Raw genomic sequence first — 18,437 nt, 5'->3', positions numbered from 1 at the left:
CTGTCAGTCACAGGGACATGTCCCTTGAGGTGAACCAAAACACAGTTTGGCATATACAATCAGTCAAATCGCAACTCCCTATTCAAGCCCTAAGTATAATATAGAAGAGGGTGTAACAAGTGGCAACATGCTGTTCAAATATGAAGCTTCAGGTCAAGGAGTGGCATCTCCCCGCTCCTTCAAAAGAGTATAACTGTTACAGGGACGTGTAACTTGGGGTGACAGTCTGACAAAACCCAGCTCCTTATTCAATCACTATTTACAAAATGGAAGCGGGGTGGGGTGTGACACATGGCAACAAACTGCACAGGAATGATGCTTCGGGGTGGCAAGTGGCATGTCTCAGCTCTTTCATAACAATTTGACAGTCGTGGGGATGTGCCACTTGGGGTGACCAGAGGCACATTTTGTCATGTATAGCCAGTCAAAACCTAGTTCTTTATTTGATTATTTAATAACTATTTAATTAGTCATTTAAATTTTAATCACATTCAATCATATTAATTTGATGAAATTTCTAAACAATCTGAAATTGATGTATTTTAAAATAATTTTGGCCTTTGAATAAGGATCGGGGAGCAACGAATAAGAAACTGGTGCCAAGAATAAAGATCTGGGAATGAGAAACTGGGAATAAGGAACCAACTTCAGCCTTGTAAAACATGTTGATTTGCAATTAAATATAGCCTTCATGCCTAAGTCTGGTACTTTTTACTAAAGAGGGGGATATAATACATCTGTATGCATTTATTTAAACAATTATATATTTTAACATACATTTATTCTGATTCTTAAATTTTTACATTTTTATATTATGTTAGAAAATGGTGAATGATGTTTCCAATTTACTAAATTAATTTTTACTTCTGATTTGTGTCTAGCCACATTTGGATGAAAATTGGAATTAAATTAAAAAAGTTAACAAACAACATTTTAAAATGGTATTTTTATTAGTTAAATAAAATAAAAATATCCTAAATGTGTTGGACACATAAAAGGGAAAAAATAAGTTTATCAAAACATGTTTTGCATTTAAAAATAATTGATTTATTAAACAAAGGAAGTATTTTCTCTAGTTAGTGTATTGATCTGATTGTATCTGATCACCATGTCCTTCAAGTTTTTAAGAACTAGTAGCTCTCATACTTTCACCTCATTTTTATACATCATGGTAGAAGAAAACAAGCTTTCTTGTTTTTACAACTCCAAATCAATTTCTCAACTTCGAATAAACTCACCACTGAACTGACCTAGTTGAATAAACTGAAATGAAGAAAATATTCTCCCTGCAGAAAAGTCTACTGCTGTCAAAAGCGGGGTTACCCCTTTAACAAACTCTGTTTCCAGGTGCTGAGCCAGTGACTTCCACCAGATCAGGGGTTTGACTTCCTTTAAAACTTTGGCAGCAAATATGTACTGCTTTTAAAATTTTAAAATTATTTTATATTATATTAATAGACTGTAGTAAGTTTAGGCCTTAATATAGGTTGTCATCATTTCAAATTTAATTTTAAATACACATATTTATTTAAAATAAACTTTTAATTTAAAAATCCAATTTTTTAAAAAATCATCAATTTTTATCCACCCTAAAATTAGGAGTTAAGTCACCACCATTCTAGCACTTAGAGAGGAAAAAAGGTCCTCTTTCAGAGGGTCTATCTTAACGTTCAATAAGGTGAAATCTAGAAACATGTTTGCACATTCACCATGAAATACGACTTCCCACCACCATCTCATTTTAGCCAAAACCCAATCTCCAGGCAAAAGGAAATACTGTGTGCGTATACAACAATCTTCTTCTATCTATTAGTCCCAACCCATTTTTCGCAACAGCGGAAGTATCTGGATAAGGGTCCAGAATCTTAAACAAACAGCTTAATTCTTATCAGGATAATGCACAGTATTACAATAAAACACAGCTTAAATTTGACAGTCAAACCTAAGACACCATCATAAGGGACCTTCACTATCGCGGTCATTTAAGACAGGATGTCTTTCTGAAATATATGCTCTAGCTCAACCAGAAGTTAAGGGTTTGGGGCAAGAATCACTTGTTGAAATTTTATGACAAATAGTTAGATTAGTTGATCACAATGGTCTCTTCTGGCCTTAAAAGCTATCAATCATTATGCATGTAACCATTATATACTCCTATGTTTTAAGGCATAAGCACACTATCATAAATTCCTCCAAGTGCAGAGTTTTCAAATACTTAATCATGATCATTAATAAAACCAAAGAAAGCATTCCACCATTAAAAGATAGCTGTTTCTAAAGGAAGTTCTGAGATACATACGTGTAAAATTTTAGCTTCCAAGTGTGCCTACATCACTAATAGTTATTTAAAATGCTTGGATAGACTACATTTTGATTGAGGGAAAATCTAAGGTCCACAATAGATTATATTTTGCTGCATCTGTAAGCAGAGCACTAAAAACACCCACTGTTTGGTAATTGGCTTCATAAGGACTGTATACAATTAACTTTCAGATATGGGATGACTAGAGGAAGGAAGGTTTCTAAATTAAGCTCTGAACTGGACAGCTAGGAAATAGTACTGGTTGGTTTTCTTCCATTAGGGAAATAACAAACGTCTGGCTAGCAGCACGGGAAGCGTGTGCACATATAGTAGGGGAATCTTTTTAGTTAGTAGCACTAATATAGTGTATTTTCTCCTGTGCATCCTGTATCGATAAAAGATTCTTGTATTTAGAAACGCTAACATCTGTTTGCTTATATGAGTAGGTCCACTGGCTTTAGTCAGCAGAGTATTATTAGTGTTCTTTCTGATCTAGTGGGAGCAAGTTTTCAATCTCAAGTGGTTTTTTTGGGGTGGGATGGGATATTAAGTCTTATTTCTTACTTATTTCTTTTGTGCTTTCTGGTATCTAGTGGGTTCTGTTGGCCAAGTGGTGCACATAGGAAGTACATTTAAAAAGTGCAACTTGCCGCTTGTTGTAATTGTACGATTGCTATTGGAGCACCACATACAATCATGTCAGACTAGTAATTTGACCTGACTTAAATACACCCTTAGTCCATACTTTTGCTTTACACATTTTTATTACAAACATGGTTACAATAGCACTAACAAAAGTAACTGTCTTATTATTAAAATGTTAATTAAAAGTTAAGAATCCAAAGTGAAATGTTCAAACAAGTTTTAAAAGACTAGACATGGATTTAAAGGCATCTTTATGTATTTGATTGTTTACAAAATTTACAGCCACACTATTTACATTATACAAATGAAAGAATTCACAAAGTTCTGTAAGAGAACAAACTTAAACATTCATGACTGGAGTTAACTGAAGCAAAGTATTTTGTGTAAGTATCCTTCCACTCTTTGCACTGTTATTTATTCCTTCAAAGTTCTGCAGGAAACTTCGTCTTCTTTTCAATCCATCCAAAATGGCTGAAGTAGTAGATATAAGACTTTGTGTTCTAAATATAAAACCATTTATTTATTTTTTAGTGCCACATAGATAGTAAATACCAGAAGTGTGCACAAGGGGGGGACATGCAGGGGCATCCCCTCCCTCCCCCCCAAATAATCGGTGGGGGCACAGAACTCCTCCAGCCGAGGGGCCGCTGAGGCCTCAGGGCCAGAGGAGCTCTGTGCCCCTCCAAAAGTGGTCAAATTTAAATTCCTGCACTGTGCACACCCTGGTGCCAAAAGAACATAGGGCCAAATACTGTAGTTCTTACTTAGGCAAAACACATGCTGATTTAATTAGGAATTTTGCCTAAGTAAGAATTGTAGTATTTGATCCTTAGTATGTACTAGCTTTTCAAAATGACAGTGATGATTGGGGGGAGCGGGGGAGAAGGGGATTCTTCTCTTCATTCAAGTGCCACCATGGCAAGGGTCATGAATCATATGACACCTTGATGTGACTAACAGAGCTGGTTGGAATTTCTCTCTCAAAAATTTAAACTAGTGTTTTGCCAATTAGTTTCATCCAATTTCAAACTTCCGAAAAATATCAAATTTTTGTGAAAATTTGGAAACCTGAACTTTTCTCGCAGGCAAGCATGTGAAAATTCAAGCTTATTTCATGCAGGACCTTTTCTGATTGGGTGAATTTATGAAAAATGGGGATAGTCCCTTAAAGGCTACAGGCCCCACAGTGAAAGGAAAAAAAAGAAAAAAAAATGAGCACAGGGCTGAAAGCACAGAATCCTTAAAATCTATTTGCAATTCTGACTGGCCTGAGTAATATTTTGCACATTGAATTAGACCTCAAAACACCTATCTGAAGTAAGTAAATAACCCTAGTTTACAAATGGAGAAATTGTGGTTAACACAGAGGTTAAATGACATGCCTAAAGTCACACAGCAAGATCAATATCAAAACCCAAGTTTCCAGATTACCAGGTCCATGCTTCAACCCCTAAGCCACAATGTCTCCTAGCAAATTGCCTAACCTCTCTATGCCTTGGTTTCCCCATCTGTAAAACAGAATTAATGATATTTTCCTGTCTCAGAGAAATGTAAATGTTACATATGTTATTAGTTAAGTGTATGAAAAGTTTATATGAGAGACACTTTAGCACTATCATGTTGCAGGATATTTCTGCAGTGCACTTTAGTGATGGAGTTCTTCATGACAATAAAAATGGTTACTTACCTTTCGTAACTGTCATTCTTTAAGATGTGTTGCTCGTGTCCATTCCAAGTAGGTGTGCGCACACGTCGGAAGGTTTTTTCCCCTAGCAGTACCTGTCAGGTTGGTGCAGTCACACCTTCATGGTGCCGTATATACAGCCCTACCGACTCGCTGCCTTTCAGTTCCTTCTTACCAGTTGGCTCCAGCAGAGGGAAAAGGTGAGTGGATCTTGGAATGGACATGAGCAACACATCTCGAAGAACAACAGTTACGAAAAGATAGGTAACCATTTTTTCTTCTTCTACTGTTTGCTCATGTTGATTCCAAGTAGATGACTCCCAAGCTGACCATAGGAGGAGGGGTCCGAGCTCACAGAATCGCTGATTGAAGCACTGCTCTGCTGAATGACACATCGTTCCTGGCCTGTTAGGTGATGGCATAATGCGAGGTGAACATATAGAACGATGACCATGTTGCAGCCCTGCAGATCTCCTGTGTAGGGACCCATGCCAGAAATCCTGCCGAGGAGGCCTGCACCCTCGTGGAGTGTGCTGTCAATGCTGGGGCTGCCACCTTTGCCAGGTCATAGCAAGTCCTGATGCACGACGTAATCCATGATGCAATCCTCTGGGATGACACTTTCATCCTGTCTGCTACTGCAACAAAGAATTGGTTTGATTTATGAAATGGTCTTGTCCTTTCGTTGTAGAAAGCCATTGCCTGCCTGACATTTAGGGAATGGAGAAGTTGCTCCCTGTTATTGGCATGTGGCTTAGGAAAGAATACTGGGAGGAAGATGCCCTGGCTCATATGAAACTGGGATACCACCTTAGGGAGGAAGGCTAGGTGCAGTCACAACTGGACCTTGTCTTTATGGAACACCGTATATGGGGGTTTCGGATGTCAGAGCCTTGAGCTCAGACACCCTCCTAACCAAGGTTATTGTGACCAGGAATGTCACCTTCCATGAGAGATAGAGATCAAGCATGTTGCTAAGGGCTTGAAGGAAGGCCCCATTAGTCTAGAGAGCACTGGTTTAAGGTCCCATGCTGTTCAGACCTTTGAGAAAATGGGACACCACTGGATTAGTAAAGACTCATTGACTACCCACGCCAGGAAAACCTCTTCCATTTGGCCAAGTTCGTAGCCTTGCTGCCAAGGAGGACCTTGTTTGCAGGCCCAAGCATATGGACTCCATGAGATTTAACCATGAAGCTTCCACGTCGTGAGGTGGAAAGTCTCAGGGTTGGGATGTTGGAGGTGGTCATAGTTCTGCATGATTAGATCCAGCACCGAAGACAGGGTGATCAGAGTGACCACCGACAGCTCCAGTAGCATTGTATACCAATGTTGTCAGGACTAGGCTGGGGGCTATCAGTATGAAGGAAGCTCTGTCTCTCCTGATCTTGAGCAGAATCTTGTGAATGAGCGGGAAAGGTGGGAACATGTAAAGCAGGTGGCCCTTCCAAGGAAGGAGAAACGTCTGCAATCGAGCCCAGGCTGTGGTTTAGGAAAGAACAAAACTGTTGACTCTTCCTGTTGAGTCTTGCTGCGAACAGATTTCCTTGGGGAACTCCCCACTTCTGGAAGATAATGCTCACGCCGTCCAGGTGAACAGATTCATGGCAGCTGAAGGATCTGCTGAGATGGACCACCAGCTCGCTCTGGGATCCCGAGAAGTAAGATGCCTCTAGGTCAGTGTTTCTCAATTATATTTCGCCACGGCACCCTTGCACGGCCATGCCATACCCTCCACCGACAAGTCCAGGAAATCTTCCCCTTTTTGGCAGCATGGTGTAGGCTGGTTTCGGCGGCGCACTCTCTAAGCTGTTTTCCGCGACGTGATCAACTGTTCGGCAGCGCGATCACAGCTGTTCCGCGGCGCCATCAGCTGTTCGGCGGCGTGCTCACAGCTGTTCGGTGGCGCACGATTTCTGTTAATTTCAGCAGCACGGTTCTGCTTTTTCGCGGAACCCTTCAACTCAGCCCGCGGAACCCCAGGGTTCCGTGGAACACTATTTGAGAAACACTGCTCTAGGTGTATGGAGTGAGCTATGCAGAAATTCCACAGCTTGAGGGGTTCTTGACACGGGAGAGGAGCAAGCTCCACCCTGTCTGTTCACTGTTGTGTTTTATTTCATGACTGATATACATCTGCCTTGCAGATGGAACTGGAAGGTTTGGCATGCTAGGCGAACCGCTTTCAGCTCTCTGACATTGATGTGGCGTGATAGGTGTGCTCAAGACCAGAGGCCTTGCGTCCTGCGAGTTCCTAGATGCGCTTCCCACTCCAACGCTGATGTGTCTGTGACCAGGCACAGCAACAGCTGGGATCTAGAGAAGAGTACTCCCTCGCATACTGATTGAGGGTTTAGTCACCACAAAAGGGATTCAACGACCTGAGGAGGAAGCAAAACTACTTTGTCTAGTCTGTCTCTGTTTAGCTGGTAATCTGACACCAGCCAAGCCTGGAGCCACATGCCTCGCATGTTGGAACACATACATGCAGGAGGCCATGTGACTTAGGAGCTTCAGGCAGCTCCACATGTTCATGGTGGAGAAGCGCCTGAAATCCTCAATGAGGAAGCAAATGGTCTGGAAGTGAGACTCCAGCAGAAGTGCCCTGGCCTGGCCTGAGTCTAGGATTGCTCCTATGAAATCTATTCTTTGAGTAGGGGACAAGGTTGACTTGGGTATATTTAGGTGTAGACCCAATCTGTTGAAGAACGACCAGATCCGATTGACCTGTACCTCTACCTGCTCCCTGGAACAGCACTTGACAAGGCAGTCATCTAGATACAGGAACACTTGTACTTGTTGTCTCCTTAAGAATGCCACAACCACCACCATACACTTGGTGAACCCTAAAGAGGCTGCTGACAGGCCGAAGGGGAGGACTGTAAATTGATAAATGAGTGTGGTTTACTACAAATCTGAGGAGTCTTCTGTGGGACAGGACTACTGAGATATGAAAATACACATCTTTCAAGTCAAGAGTGGCATGCCAGTCCCCTGGATCCAGGGAGGGAATGATAATCGGCCAAGGAGACTGCGGAACTTCAGCTTCTTCATGAATCTGTTGAGGTTTCACAAACCAAGAATAGGTTTGAGACCCCCTTTGAGATTAGGAAATATCAGGAGTAAAACTCCTTTCCCCTTTGTTCCTGAGGAACCTCCTCTACTGTTACTTCTTAGGAGCCTTTGCACCTCTGCATAAGTAGTAATTGAGAGAGGGGTCCCCTGAAGAGGGACAGGAAAGGAGGATGGGAGGGTGGGGAGGTACAGAATTGGAGAGAATTCCCTAATTCTACTGTGCACAGGACCCATCTATCTGAGGTGATCTGAGACCACGCACGATAGAAATGGCATAGATGGTTCAGGAAGCAACGAGAAGGATCCGGGATCTGGTCTGGTGTGCCAGCCTTGGACACTCTCAAAATGCTCACTTGGAGCTGGAGGACTGTCCCGCTGAGCCCTGGCCTTGGTTGGACGGCAGTTGCAGTGTCCTACACTTGTTATTTCTGCATCACTTTCTAGGGTAGTCTTGCCTAGATGGCATCAGGTAAAACTGCTGCGTAGGCTGTGGCTTAAAATGCTTCCTTTGTGTGGATGGCGTATGAAGCCCTAAGGATTTCAGTGTTGCCCTTGAATCCTTCAGGCTGTGGAGTCTGGAGTCCTGCTTCTCCGAAAATAACCCTGAACCCTCAAAGGGCAAGTTCCGAATGGTCTGTTGGACTTCTGGACAGAGGCTCAACATCTGCAGCCAAGAGTTCCTTCTCATGGTGATCATGGAAGACATGGTTCACATGGCCAAGTCCGCCACGTCCAGGGCTGCCTGCAACAAGGTCCTTGCCCTCTTCCATAATCATTCTGAATTCCAATCTGGAGTCAGCCAGAACAGCTCCTTGAACTTTATCATGGTCTGCCATGTATTAAAATTGTATCAGATCAAAATCACCTGTTGGTTTGCGATGTGAAGCTGGAGCCCCCCCATGGAATATACCTTCCTACCGAAAACGTCCAGCTTCTTCGAGTCCTTGGACTTGAGTGTTGGGCCTTGCAGCCCTTGCCTCTCTCATTTACCGCCGATACTACCAGTGACCCTCGCTGCGGGTAGGTAAAGAGAAACTCATGCCCTTTGGAAGGTGCAAAGTACTTTCTTTCTATCCCCTTAGCTGTAGGGGAGAATAGAGGCTGATGTCTGCCATAAAGTTTTGGTTGTATTTTGAGTGGTTTTAATATGGGGCAGTGCTAACCTCAAGGGGCTCTCTGGTGCCAAGCTGTCCACCATGGGGTCCACTAACTCCCACACTTCCTCAGCCTGGAGTCCTAGGTTCTGGGCCACTCCTCATAATAAACCCTGGTGAGCCCTGTTGTCCACTGGGGGTAGCGCAGTGAAAGTCCCTGCCACCTACTCCTTGGGGGAGGATGACGAGGATGCTCTGAGTGGGACCAGACCTTCCTGACCCTCCACATCATGGGTTTTGTCCTGCGCCAGGCTGACATGTTTGGTACCACAGACAACCCCAGCGCCAGATCCTGCACCATACTCCGCACCAACCTTGGCTCCAACCTTGACGTCTATCTTGGGGCATGGAGGTTTCAGGCATTCCTCGTGCATCCGGGGAGCCCGTCTATCAGAGGCGATTGAGTGGGAATGCCTAGAGCAAGACCTCTGGGGCTGGTGGTATGCCCACGTGGTCCAGAAGGGCCATTTCATGGGCATCTGCCACTGCACTGGCCAAGGACCCATGAGGGGTACTTGCCTCTGCTGTTCCCTGTAGTACCACCACTACTCGGACTGGTGCCGACTATGCTTGGAGGTGGACGACTCAACCTCTGAGTCTGATGGCACTAAGCGGTGCCGAGTGAGACAGTGCCAGAGAGCGGTGCCAAGGGGAAGGCAACCGATGCCACATCATGGCAAGCTTGCCTCTAGACGGCACCACAGGAGGTCTTAACATGGGCACTCTCTCCATTCTGGCAGGGGACTGCTATGCTGTCATGGCTATCAGGTCCCTAGCTGCCTCAAAAGTGTCAGAGATGGAAGAAAGGTCCAACTCTTCCACTTGACTTTCCCTGATGGGTGAGTCCACTGGCACCGGACTCGATGGAACCCTTGTCGGGCCAAAGTCGATGGTGCCACCTCCAGTGAGGCAGGTGCCAGGTACTCCGGCGCGGGACGCACACCCTTAGTGCTGTCCCTCTCCACTGCTTTCTAGTGAACACCCTCTGTTGGTCTTTCTGCACCTCTTATGAGGCACCAGAGAGTGAGAACAGTGCCGGGTCATCTTCGGTGCCAGAGAATGGCAGTGCTGGGATTCTCTCTGCGCCAAGTCTCCCTTTGGCACCATAGACTCTGTAACAGAAGGCGGCATGCTCTGCATTGAGATACTGGGTGCCGGGTCCAGAGTGGCCTGGGGCCAGTTAGGGACAGAGAGCTGCCTCCATGAGGAGGTGTTTAAGTCTAATGTTCCTCTCATTCTTGGTCCTGGGATGAAATCCTCTGCAAATCTTACAAAGATCAGTCTGATGGGATTCACCCAGGCACTTCAGGCAGGAATTGTGGGGGTCACTCCTTCGCATAGGCTTATGGCAGTTCCCAGACCATTTGAATCCTTGGGACCAAGGCATACCCCATGAGGTTCCCGGGGGAAACGTAGTGGGGGAGGAAACCCCCCCCCAAAAAACTTTAGCTAACTAGTTAAACTACTAGCAACTAATTCTACTCTAACTATTTACAGGAACCACAGAAGAATACCACTTGGGAAAATGTTTGCCAAAGCAAGAGAACATAGAAGCTCCAATAACCATCACAGGCAGTAAGAAGGAACTGAAGAGGCGGTGGTAGCAGGGCCCTCTACAGGACACCATGGAGACGTGACTCTAGGGGGTGCCTGCACCCGACGGTACCACTAAGGGAAAAAACTTTCCAATGACTGTGCACGCAGCGTGCACACACCTACTTTGAATCAACATGAGCAAGCACTTGAAGAAGAACAATTGTTATCTATTCCAGCCATTCTACCTGATTATAAAAGTAGAATATCATTGATATTTGTGTTCTTACCTTGGAGAATCAATTCCGCTGTCTCCTGTAATGCTCTGGTTTTCTGTTCCTTCTAAGTTATTTGGTTCTTGTTGGAAAGTTGACCCTGAAATTGTAGTATGTGTACTATTAAAAAGCTGTCGCTTTTCTCCAAAGTTTTTTCTCATATCCTTGGTCTGCAACCCCAGTGTACATGCTGATTTTTCTCCCATTATATTGTGAGTGTTCTGCAAAGTTTCAGCATCTGAGTCACCTTCATTTGTTTTGCAGAAATCAAATATACTGACATCAATATCTGAAGCTTCAACATGTTGATCAAGATCAACTTCCTCTTTGTGATGTTTGTAAACCAACTGAGACGTCTGATCATGGAAACAATTTTCTCCTGCAAGATTCATTTTCTGGCATTCTTGTGAGCTATCCACTGACTCAGTAAGACTATGCCATTCATTTCCTTCATGCCCACAAGAATCTAATCTATTTACGTTAGCATTGTACTCAGCTGGATGAATATGAAGATCCCAGTTTCCGAGAGACGCTTCAGTTCCTATTTGTTGTACTACCTTATTCCATTCTCCTGTTTCTGAAAAAGAATGGCTGTGTTGCTGTTGATACGATTCAAAGTAATCCTCCTCCTCAAGAGATAATGAACTACAAACATCAACATCATCATAATCATCTACTTTTTGATACAGAGTCTGATCATCAGTAAATCCTTCTTTTTCTGGGCTAACAGACTCAGGCCATTTAGTATTATTACTGTTAAACATTAGTTCATTCTTTTTGTCAGTACTTTGTCTTTGAATTGTACCATTTTCAGATTGTTTAAACTGGTTAGCATCAGATGGATCATTGGAAAGACTGAAATTCTGAAACCAATTTGATGTTTGATCTAGTAACTCACATGTAATGGCAGATTTGTCACACTGACGAATATCTTTTGAACTTAGTGGATGCTTTATTTCTTCCTTAAACTCAAACGTATCTTCAATGGAAGAGAGACGAGTTTTTGGAACATCTCCAATAACTTTTTCGTTTGCCCCTCTATAAGCAGAGTCACAAAGGCTACTCTCTCTAGAGTACTTACATTTATCATCTATTCGTAAAGTACTGCATTGTGGATAGTTAGAGCATTCACTGAAATGGTATTTGATGGGTTGGAAGGAAGAATTGTTAATTTGGAATGATTTATTTTGCTTGGCTTTGTCACCAAGTTTTTCAGTATTTGATTGTATGGCTTCACGGTCAAAGGTTCTTGAGGAATCCAAAGACCTTGACCTTTGAAAATTCCATTCTTGCTTTTGAATCCTGGACTTAAATTGACGGTTTTTCTGACCTTTGTGCTGCCTTTTTGTAGAAAGTTTCTCTCTACATGGTAGACCTTGAAAAGGATTCTTAATTTGCTTTTTATATATAAAATGGGATTCAACAACTGTTGCATCGTCATATAGCTGTTCATGAGCTATGACTTCATTTGTAACATATGACGACAGATGCTCTGCACATTTTTCCTGTTTGTCATTTTCTGACATTACCTCATCGAACTGAGATTTTCTCTGGGTTTTGCTTATTTGCTTTTCTTTGTTGGATTGAACTTTCCTGTGATGCTTTGCTGTGTTACTTTGATTTTTATGAATGCACCCTTTTGAAATAGGTTTTTGCTTGATTGTCAACATTTCAGTTGAGGTGCCTTTACTCATATATTTTTTCTGTTCCTCAAATTTTTTCATTAGTACTGCATGTTTAACTAAGTTATCTGCTGTCAGCACCGGGTTAATACGCTTGATGATTTCATGTTCAATGTCACGTGGAATGTTATCTAAATTATCTTCATCCCTGACTGGCCATTCTTCAGGAGGAAATTGGGCAGAAAAAGAGGAGTACTCTTTTTTAGATTTTTCTTTTTTAGATGTGCTACGCCAGAAAAGGCTAAGTCCAAACTTTTTACATTTCTCTTTTTCTTTCATTGAAGTTAAGGACTTGGTTGTGTCACATGAATGAGTTTCAAGTGATGCAGAGATAGGCTGATTCTGAACTGAGGGCTTCAACTCACCAGCACGTTTTTGACCTCTTCCATTAGGTTCATGTCTAATTAATTGCTGATGTCTTTGTTCACTGAATGTAGCCTGAGCAGGGAAACAATGGCAGGATCTGCAATGAGACATCATAGGAACATTTTCTTTTGTTAGATCTGCACAGCTCTCCATGCTTACTAGGTAAGAGTTGGATGGCAGTACAGGGCAATTATCCTCTAGCAGGAATTTCTTGTGGTCTTTCATGACATTATCTGTGATAAAGTAGGTGTGAGGGGTCACTATGAAGTAGCCTTCTCCAGTGTGATATATCTTCCTTTCTCTAATTAGAGTTCCAAGCGCACTATATAGAATTTCTTGTGAGGGAGTTGCTATACCTACAATAAAGATACAGTATATAAATATTTCTATCAGAAAGAAGTGAATACAGAAAATCATGAAAAGTTAGAAGTGAACAATAATTTACTGAACTGTAACAAATTTGGAAGTGACTCAGACATACAAGAACCATATTGATTAAGTATGAAGAATTTACAAGAGAGTCTAAGACCACTCAGGTACTAATAATTTCAGTAGTAAAAAATCAATCTTAACAATTAAAACTCTTACAATTCCTATCATGTGATGCCATTCTTAACTGGATGTTTTAGAGACACATCACTGTGCTCAGCTCTAAGAGCCAAAAACAAAAGAGTAACACAGTCAGTTGTCCATCAGCAGAAAATACCCTGAACAAAACCTTATGGCTGCATACAGGACAGAGATGTCACAACTGTGAGCTAAACTTCATAGATTCAGAGTTATGAACAAAACTCAGTACCCGGTGCTTCATAAATACAGAATTTTTACACAGAACTAACAAATACTCTTGCAGCTGTGAAGGGCATGAAGGGCTCTTCTATAGGCCAGCCCGGTAAAGGACAGCAATTATTAATTCTCTCCAATAGGGAGCAGTGGAAAAGGTACACTAGCCAATATTTTGAATTCACCAGTAACATGTGGAAGGACCAGAACAACATCAACCCCAACTTTTGAGTAGTGAGAGAAGCCAACTTTTGAAAAGGAGGAAGGAAAGGGGCCAGACACATCTCGGTTGGAAGGAGGAGGTTTTCTGCATAACTTTGGATGTGTGGTATGCCACACACCCACTTCCTATGCTTGAGTCTGATCAACTCAGCATAGCTTTGTTGTATCCCAAATAAAGACACCTGAGTGACAAGACTGGATTCAGACTGAACTCTTAGGAACTGAATGGAAGAGGCTTAGGGGAACCTCAACACCAGAATGGAGCTTTCCCCATTTTTTATTTTAAATGAGGTGCTCCAAACCCTGGGAACTCAGTGGAAATTGCTACTCCCTTGTCAGACACGCAGGATTAAAGAGTAATGCTCACTTAGGATGAGTGAGTTAGAATTTCCTTTTTGGCTGCAAAGAAATATTTGGCCACCAAACTTGAATTTTAGGCCAATCTCATCTGTGTGCACAGATCCTTAATGTGGATTCTTCTTTGCCAATCCCACGGCCTCTACAAAAGTCAAATATCATGATTCCATCCATTCAAGAGGGTGACTAAAAGCTTCAGGATCTCCAGTTAGGAACTCCAAACTTTCACACACTTCTACATTTTGGCCTCTTTTAGTACCTCTTTCAATTTCCATGTGCTCTACGTCCTTAGCACACAGCCACTGATATACTTTCAGAGCATTATTATTTTCTTTCTATTTCTCAATGTAGAGGGATACTTTGTAGGAAGAATTCTATATAAAAATAAAATACATTTTACTATGCTGTACACAGATTTACAAAGATAGTGCGGGTGGGTATATAAATTCCTTTGTGATTACCTTTTCATTTATATTCTTTCATTTTGCCAGCTTCAGGCATATTGTTATGAATGTTTACATGCACTGTCAGCAATATATGAATTACAATCTATTAGCTTCTGAAGGGAAAAATTATTAACATGTTACCTGGATAATGTTTCACCAACTGATCCATTAACGTTTCCTGGGTAACAATAACATGAGCTGCATTCATATCAGATATAGCACAGCAAAGAATTTCTCCCAAAGGAACAAACTGGGATTGAGAAATAGGATTTATGTGAACTGGAGATACATCACCTAAAATGTAAAAAAAGGGAGAAGTTGTTTGTTTGGGATATTGTTTAGTTTACTATTATTTATGCTAGTTACTTATACATGAACTTTATATTTCTGTGTTGTCTCAGTGTTAGCCCCATGACCTCCACTCTCCCCATCCCTGCTTTTTTTTTTAAATCAACTAATTAATAGGAATATTTTTCAAGGAATAAAAATATGACTCTTGGCAAGCTGATGGTAATGTACTGATGTTTTCAACAAGAGAACAAAGATTTTAAAGTAAAATTAGGTTTGTCTTAGGTATTTTTAATTCAATTAATTTTAATTAAAATTTAATTAAAATTTTTAATTTTAATTGTGTATAAACTGAGTAAAGCGGGGAGTTAAAAACAGAGAAAATGATGTCTGACTACTTCTGACTTGTCTGAATGATAGTTTACATGCAATAAAATGTAGAATCTATGTTTCTCTGAAGAGCTATGCAAAAAACAAAACACCTAGCAATTTCTCTGAATAGATGGGCTGTGTATCAAAGTTTCATAAAGTTGGGAAAGAAGAGAAAGTGAGACATACCATAAGACTGTCTACACTGTTGCACTCACAAATATTAAGACCAGTTCATTTGAACCAGTGCTAGAACTTGTAGGAATGAGGTAAATTTCCCATATGTAGACAAAGCCCAAGAAACAGAATTATATAGTTGACTGGGCATAAAAGAGGGAGCCAAAAATCTTTTAAGTCCTGTTGTCATCTCTGCCACTGTCAGGTTGCAACAATAATTTTGTACTTATACAGCATGTTGGAGGCCCAGTACAATTTGAGTTGCTTGACCACTGTCCTACAGGCCTAGCATAGCTTCAGTTGCTTGCTTGGCTATTCTGACCCCTGTAGCATGACATCTTCCAGTTGGCAGAGACTGAATAACCTTATAGATGTCTCAGTTTCTGCACACCATGGCACATAATAGGACAAAATACAGATACCGTATTGCTTGCAGCTACACATAGATAAGGGTGATGGGAACAACAAGTTCCACCCCTCCTATCATCAGATGTTGTTTTGAGGACCCCAATTATTATGGTGAGAATGGAATGTAGTTAAGGGTGGAAACCCAATGTAGGTAATTAGCATATATGATAATGAGAGATAATTGGGTGAAGGTTGTTTATGGAAGGGTATAAGTAGTCATCACTTAGACAAAGGGGGGCGCTCCATCAACACCTGACTCCATGGGAGGTGCTGCCAGTTGGACCAGAGGATCCACTGACTCCCTGGCGGGGCCCCTGAAGAAAGTCGTTCCTGTATACAGCCTTCTGAGTAACTGCTTAGCCTCCAGGCTTAGTGAGTATGATATATTGTAGTTAATTTTAGGTTTTGTATCTAACTAGTATATTTATAGAAAACCTTGCACATTAAACCTTATTGATCTGCAAATCGGGCGTACTGTGTCTCACCGGTATTCACACTGATCACAAAGTGTCCACAATCAACACAGCACTGTACATTTTAACCTATTCCTCAAAACATTCCCTAAAATGTAGGTAAATCTTATCCCTATTTTACATATGGAAAACAAAGGCTCAAGGAGACCACGTGACATGTTCAAGGTCACACAACAAGACTGGGTCAAGACCCAGGTATCCAGACTCTCAGGCTCAGTCCTATCCAGTAGATCAGAGAGCCTGCCCAGAAAAGGCACTTAACCTTTCTGTTATTTTCCTTTGTATATTGTTTATCATCAACACAAAACATTTATACAGCATCATCAGAGTATTCAGCCCTTTACAAAATATTCCATAACCTAAAGAGCTTTATAGTCATGAATCCACCTTAAAAGCTTCCGGCTCTCAACATTCTGGAAAGAAGTCTGAGGACATCACAGCAATCAGTAAAATGACATAAAAAGCCACGAAAGGGATTCTTTTGACATTTTCCACAGCCAGGCTAAGCACATACATGGAGGTTTAGGCCTTAGTCCCGCAAACACTTACGTACATGCTTTACACAGCAGTAGTCCCAATTAAACTAGTTAGGGTTGAACTAAATGGGACTATCATATGTACAATGTTAAGCACATGCATGAGTATGTAGAGGATTGTAGCCCAAAGAACGATGGTCTTGTGGTCAAGATTTTGGGCTGTGAACCAGAAGATCTGGGTTCTAATTCATGGTTCTATATGTCAAACCAGTTAGCCTCAGTTTTCCCATTGGTAAACAGGGAATGATAAAACTTCCCTTTCTCTTACAGGGATAAGACCAAATACATTAAAATTTGCAAAGAATTCTGATATTATAGTGATAAGTGGTATATAAAAGCCTATAAACAACAATTAACTAATTAAACAAACAAACATTGACTATCCTATACTTGCATTGTGGCTACTTAACACAGTGATGTGATATAGCATAGTAAGATTAAAGCACATTATTTCCCTGAGTAAAATGGTATGTTTTTAATTAGATAAATTATTCTCTTCTGTCATCTGTTGGTATTTGTGTATATTGCACATACATCCCAAACTACCATCAGCTGCCAGTGCAAGCATAATATAATAGCAAATCCCCACTGGGTATTTTACAAGGCACAGAGCTGATTCCAGCGCCAAAGAGATAAAATTTTCTTTTAAAGAGGAAGAAGTGTGACTTTACATGCAAAGTTTGCATTGATCAGGTCAAACAATAATTCAGGTTTAACTGAACTGTAGCTGGATAGATAGTTGGATGACCATGTAATCTGACCCTTAGACTGCAGCCAGAAAAATACTCAACACTGAATATTTCTCCTACATAAATGGAATAAAGGAGCAGAACCTGGAAGAACTTTTGTCAAATTGCTCTGGACCTTTGTTTTACAACTTATGATTATGTTCAACAAAAACTGTTTAGAAAAAGCTCTGAGTATTATTTCCTCAGTGATGTTGCTAAATACTACTTGCAGGTGCATAAACCATTGCAAGCTTTCTTTGTGTAGAGAAAAGGAAAATAAGCCTTCAGTAATAGCCTTTGAGAATAGTTGACAATTTCTGTTTTTTAGTGTAAGCAAGCCAGCTGGTTACAGGACTCTTTTTGCAACTTATTTCTATGTTGGAGTTTTTTTCTGTTTTGCTTTTGCCAGTTTTACAATTGTTTTCCATGAAGAATCAGGTTGCCATGCTAGAGGCAGGCAACATAGCAAAACATGGGTAATGTGGCAATTGTCTTCTGACAACCATTCTTATGTGCATTACTCACATGCCTTCATGGAAGAACACACCACTCTAAAATGATTAAAATTTACATAATCAAACTGCTTGAAACAGCAGCAGAGTATTTGGCACATTTATAATTCAGTTCACAGATTGACACTATCAGAAAACAAAAAAACATTTTAATTCAGCACAGATCATCATAATTCAACGTAGATGCTCCTCTAGCACTGAAATAAAAATAATAATTTAAAATATAAAGAAAAATAAAACACTTTTAAAGCAAGCCTGAAGGAGATCATGGATAAGAATATACAAAAAATATATTGACCTACTTCTCATTAAACTCTGTTGGATTTATTTTCTGCATATGAATACTATTGAAAAAGCAGTTTAAATACAGAATCCTCATTTTATAGAAATATGCAAAAAAAATGAGATTTGTGTGTGAAAAT

At 41.0% G+C, this 18,437-nt stretch overlaps 1 protein-coding gene across 2 annotated transcripts in view; it reads right to left on the bottom strand.

The window, feature by feature from the left end:
* Nucleotides 1–1,003: 1,003 nt before the first annotated feature.
* STOX1 (storkhead box 1) overlaps nt 1,004–18,437 on the bottom strand; it is a 35,319-nt gene continuing 17,885 nt past the window's right edge. The window contains exons 1-4 of one of the 2 annotated variants that reach the window (XM_067552641.1): nt 14,666–14,770; nt 14,338–14,452; nt 10,684–13,072; nt 1,004–3,447 (exon numbers count right to left, since the gene is read on the bottom strand). In XM_067552641.1, the coding sequence (XP_067408742.1) occupies nt 3,288–3,447; nt 10,684–13,072; nt 14,338–14,353 (2,565 nt within the window). In that variant the 5' untranslated portion in view covers nt 14,354–14,452; nt 14,666–14,770 and the 3' untranslated portion in view covers nt 1,004–3,287. Of the gene's footprint in view, nt 3,448–10,683; nt 13,073–14,337; nt 14,453–14,665; nt 14,819–18,437 lie in introns of those variants that run through there. The other variant, XM_067552642.1, reaches the window with a different exon arrangement.

This window comes from Emydura macquarii, unplaced genomic scaffold (genome assembly GCF_026122565.2).
Source record: "Emydura macquarii macquarii isolate MOO-44397 ecotype Brisbane River unplaced genomic scaffold, CSIRO-AGI_Emac_v2 contig_1390, whole genome shotgun sequence".
Lineage (NCBI taxonomy): Eukaryota > Metazoa > Chordata > Testudines > Chelidae > Emydura > Emydura macquarii.
The sequence above is the reverse complement of the archived record's forward strand: the minus strand, read 5'-3'. Positions and strand labels throughout refer to the sequence as shown.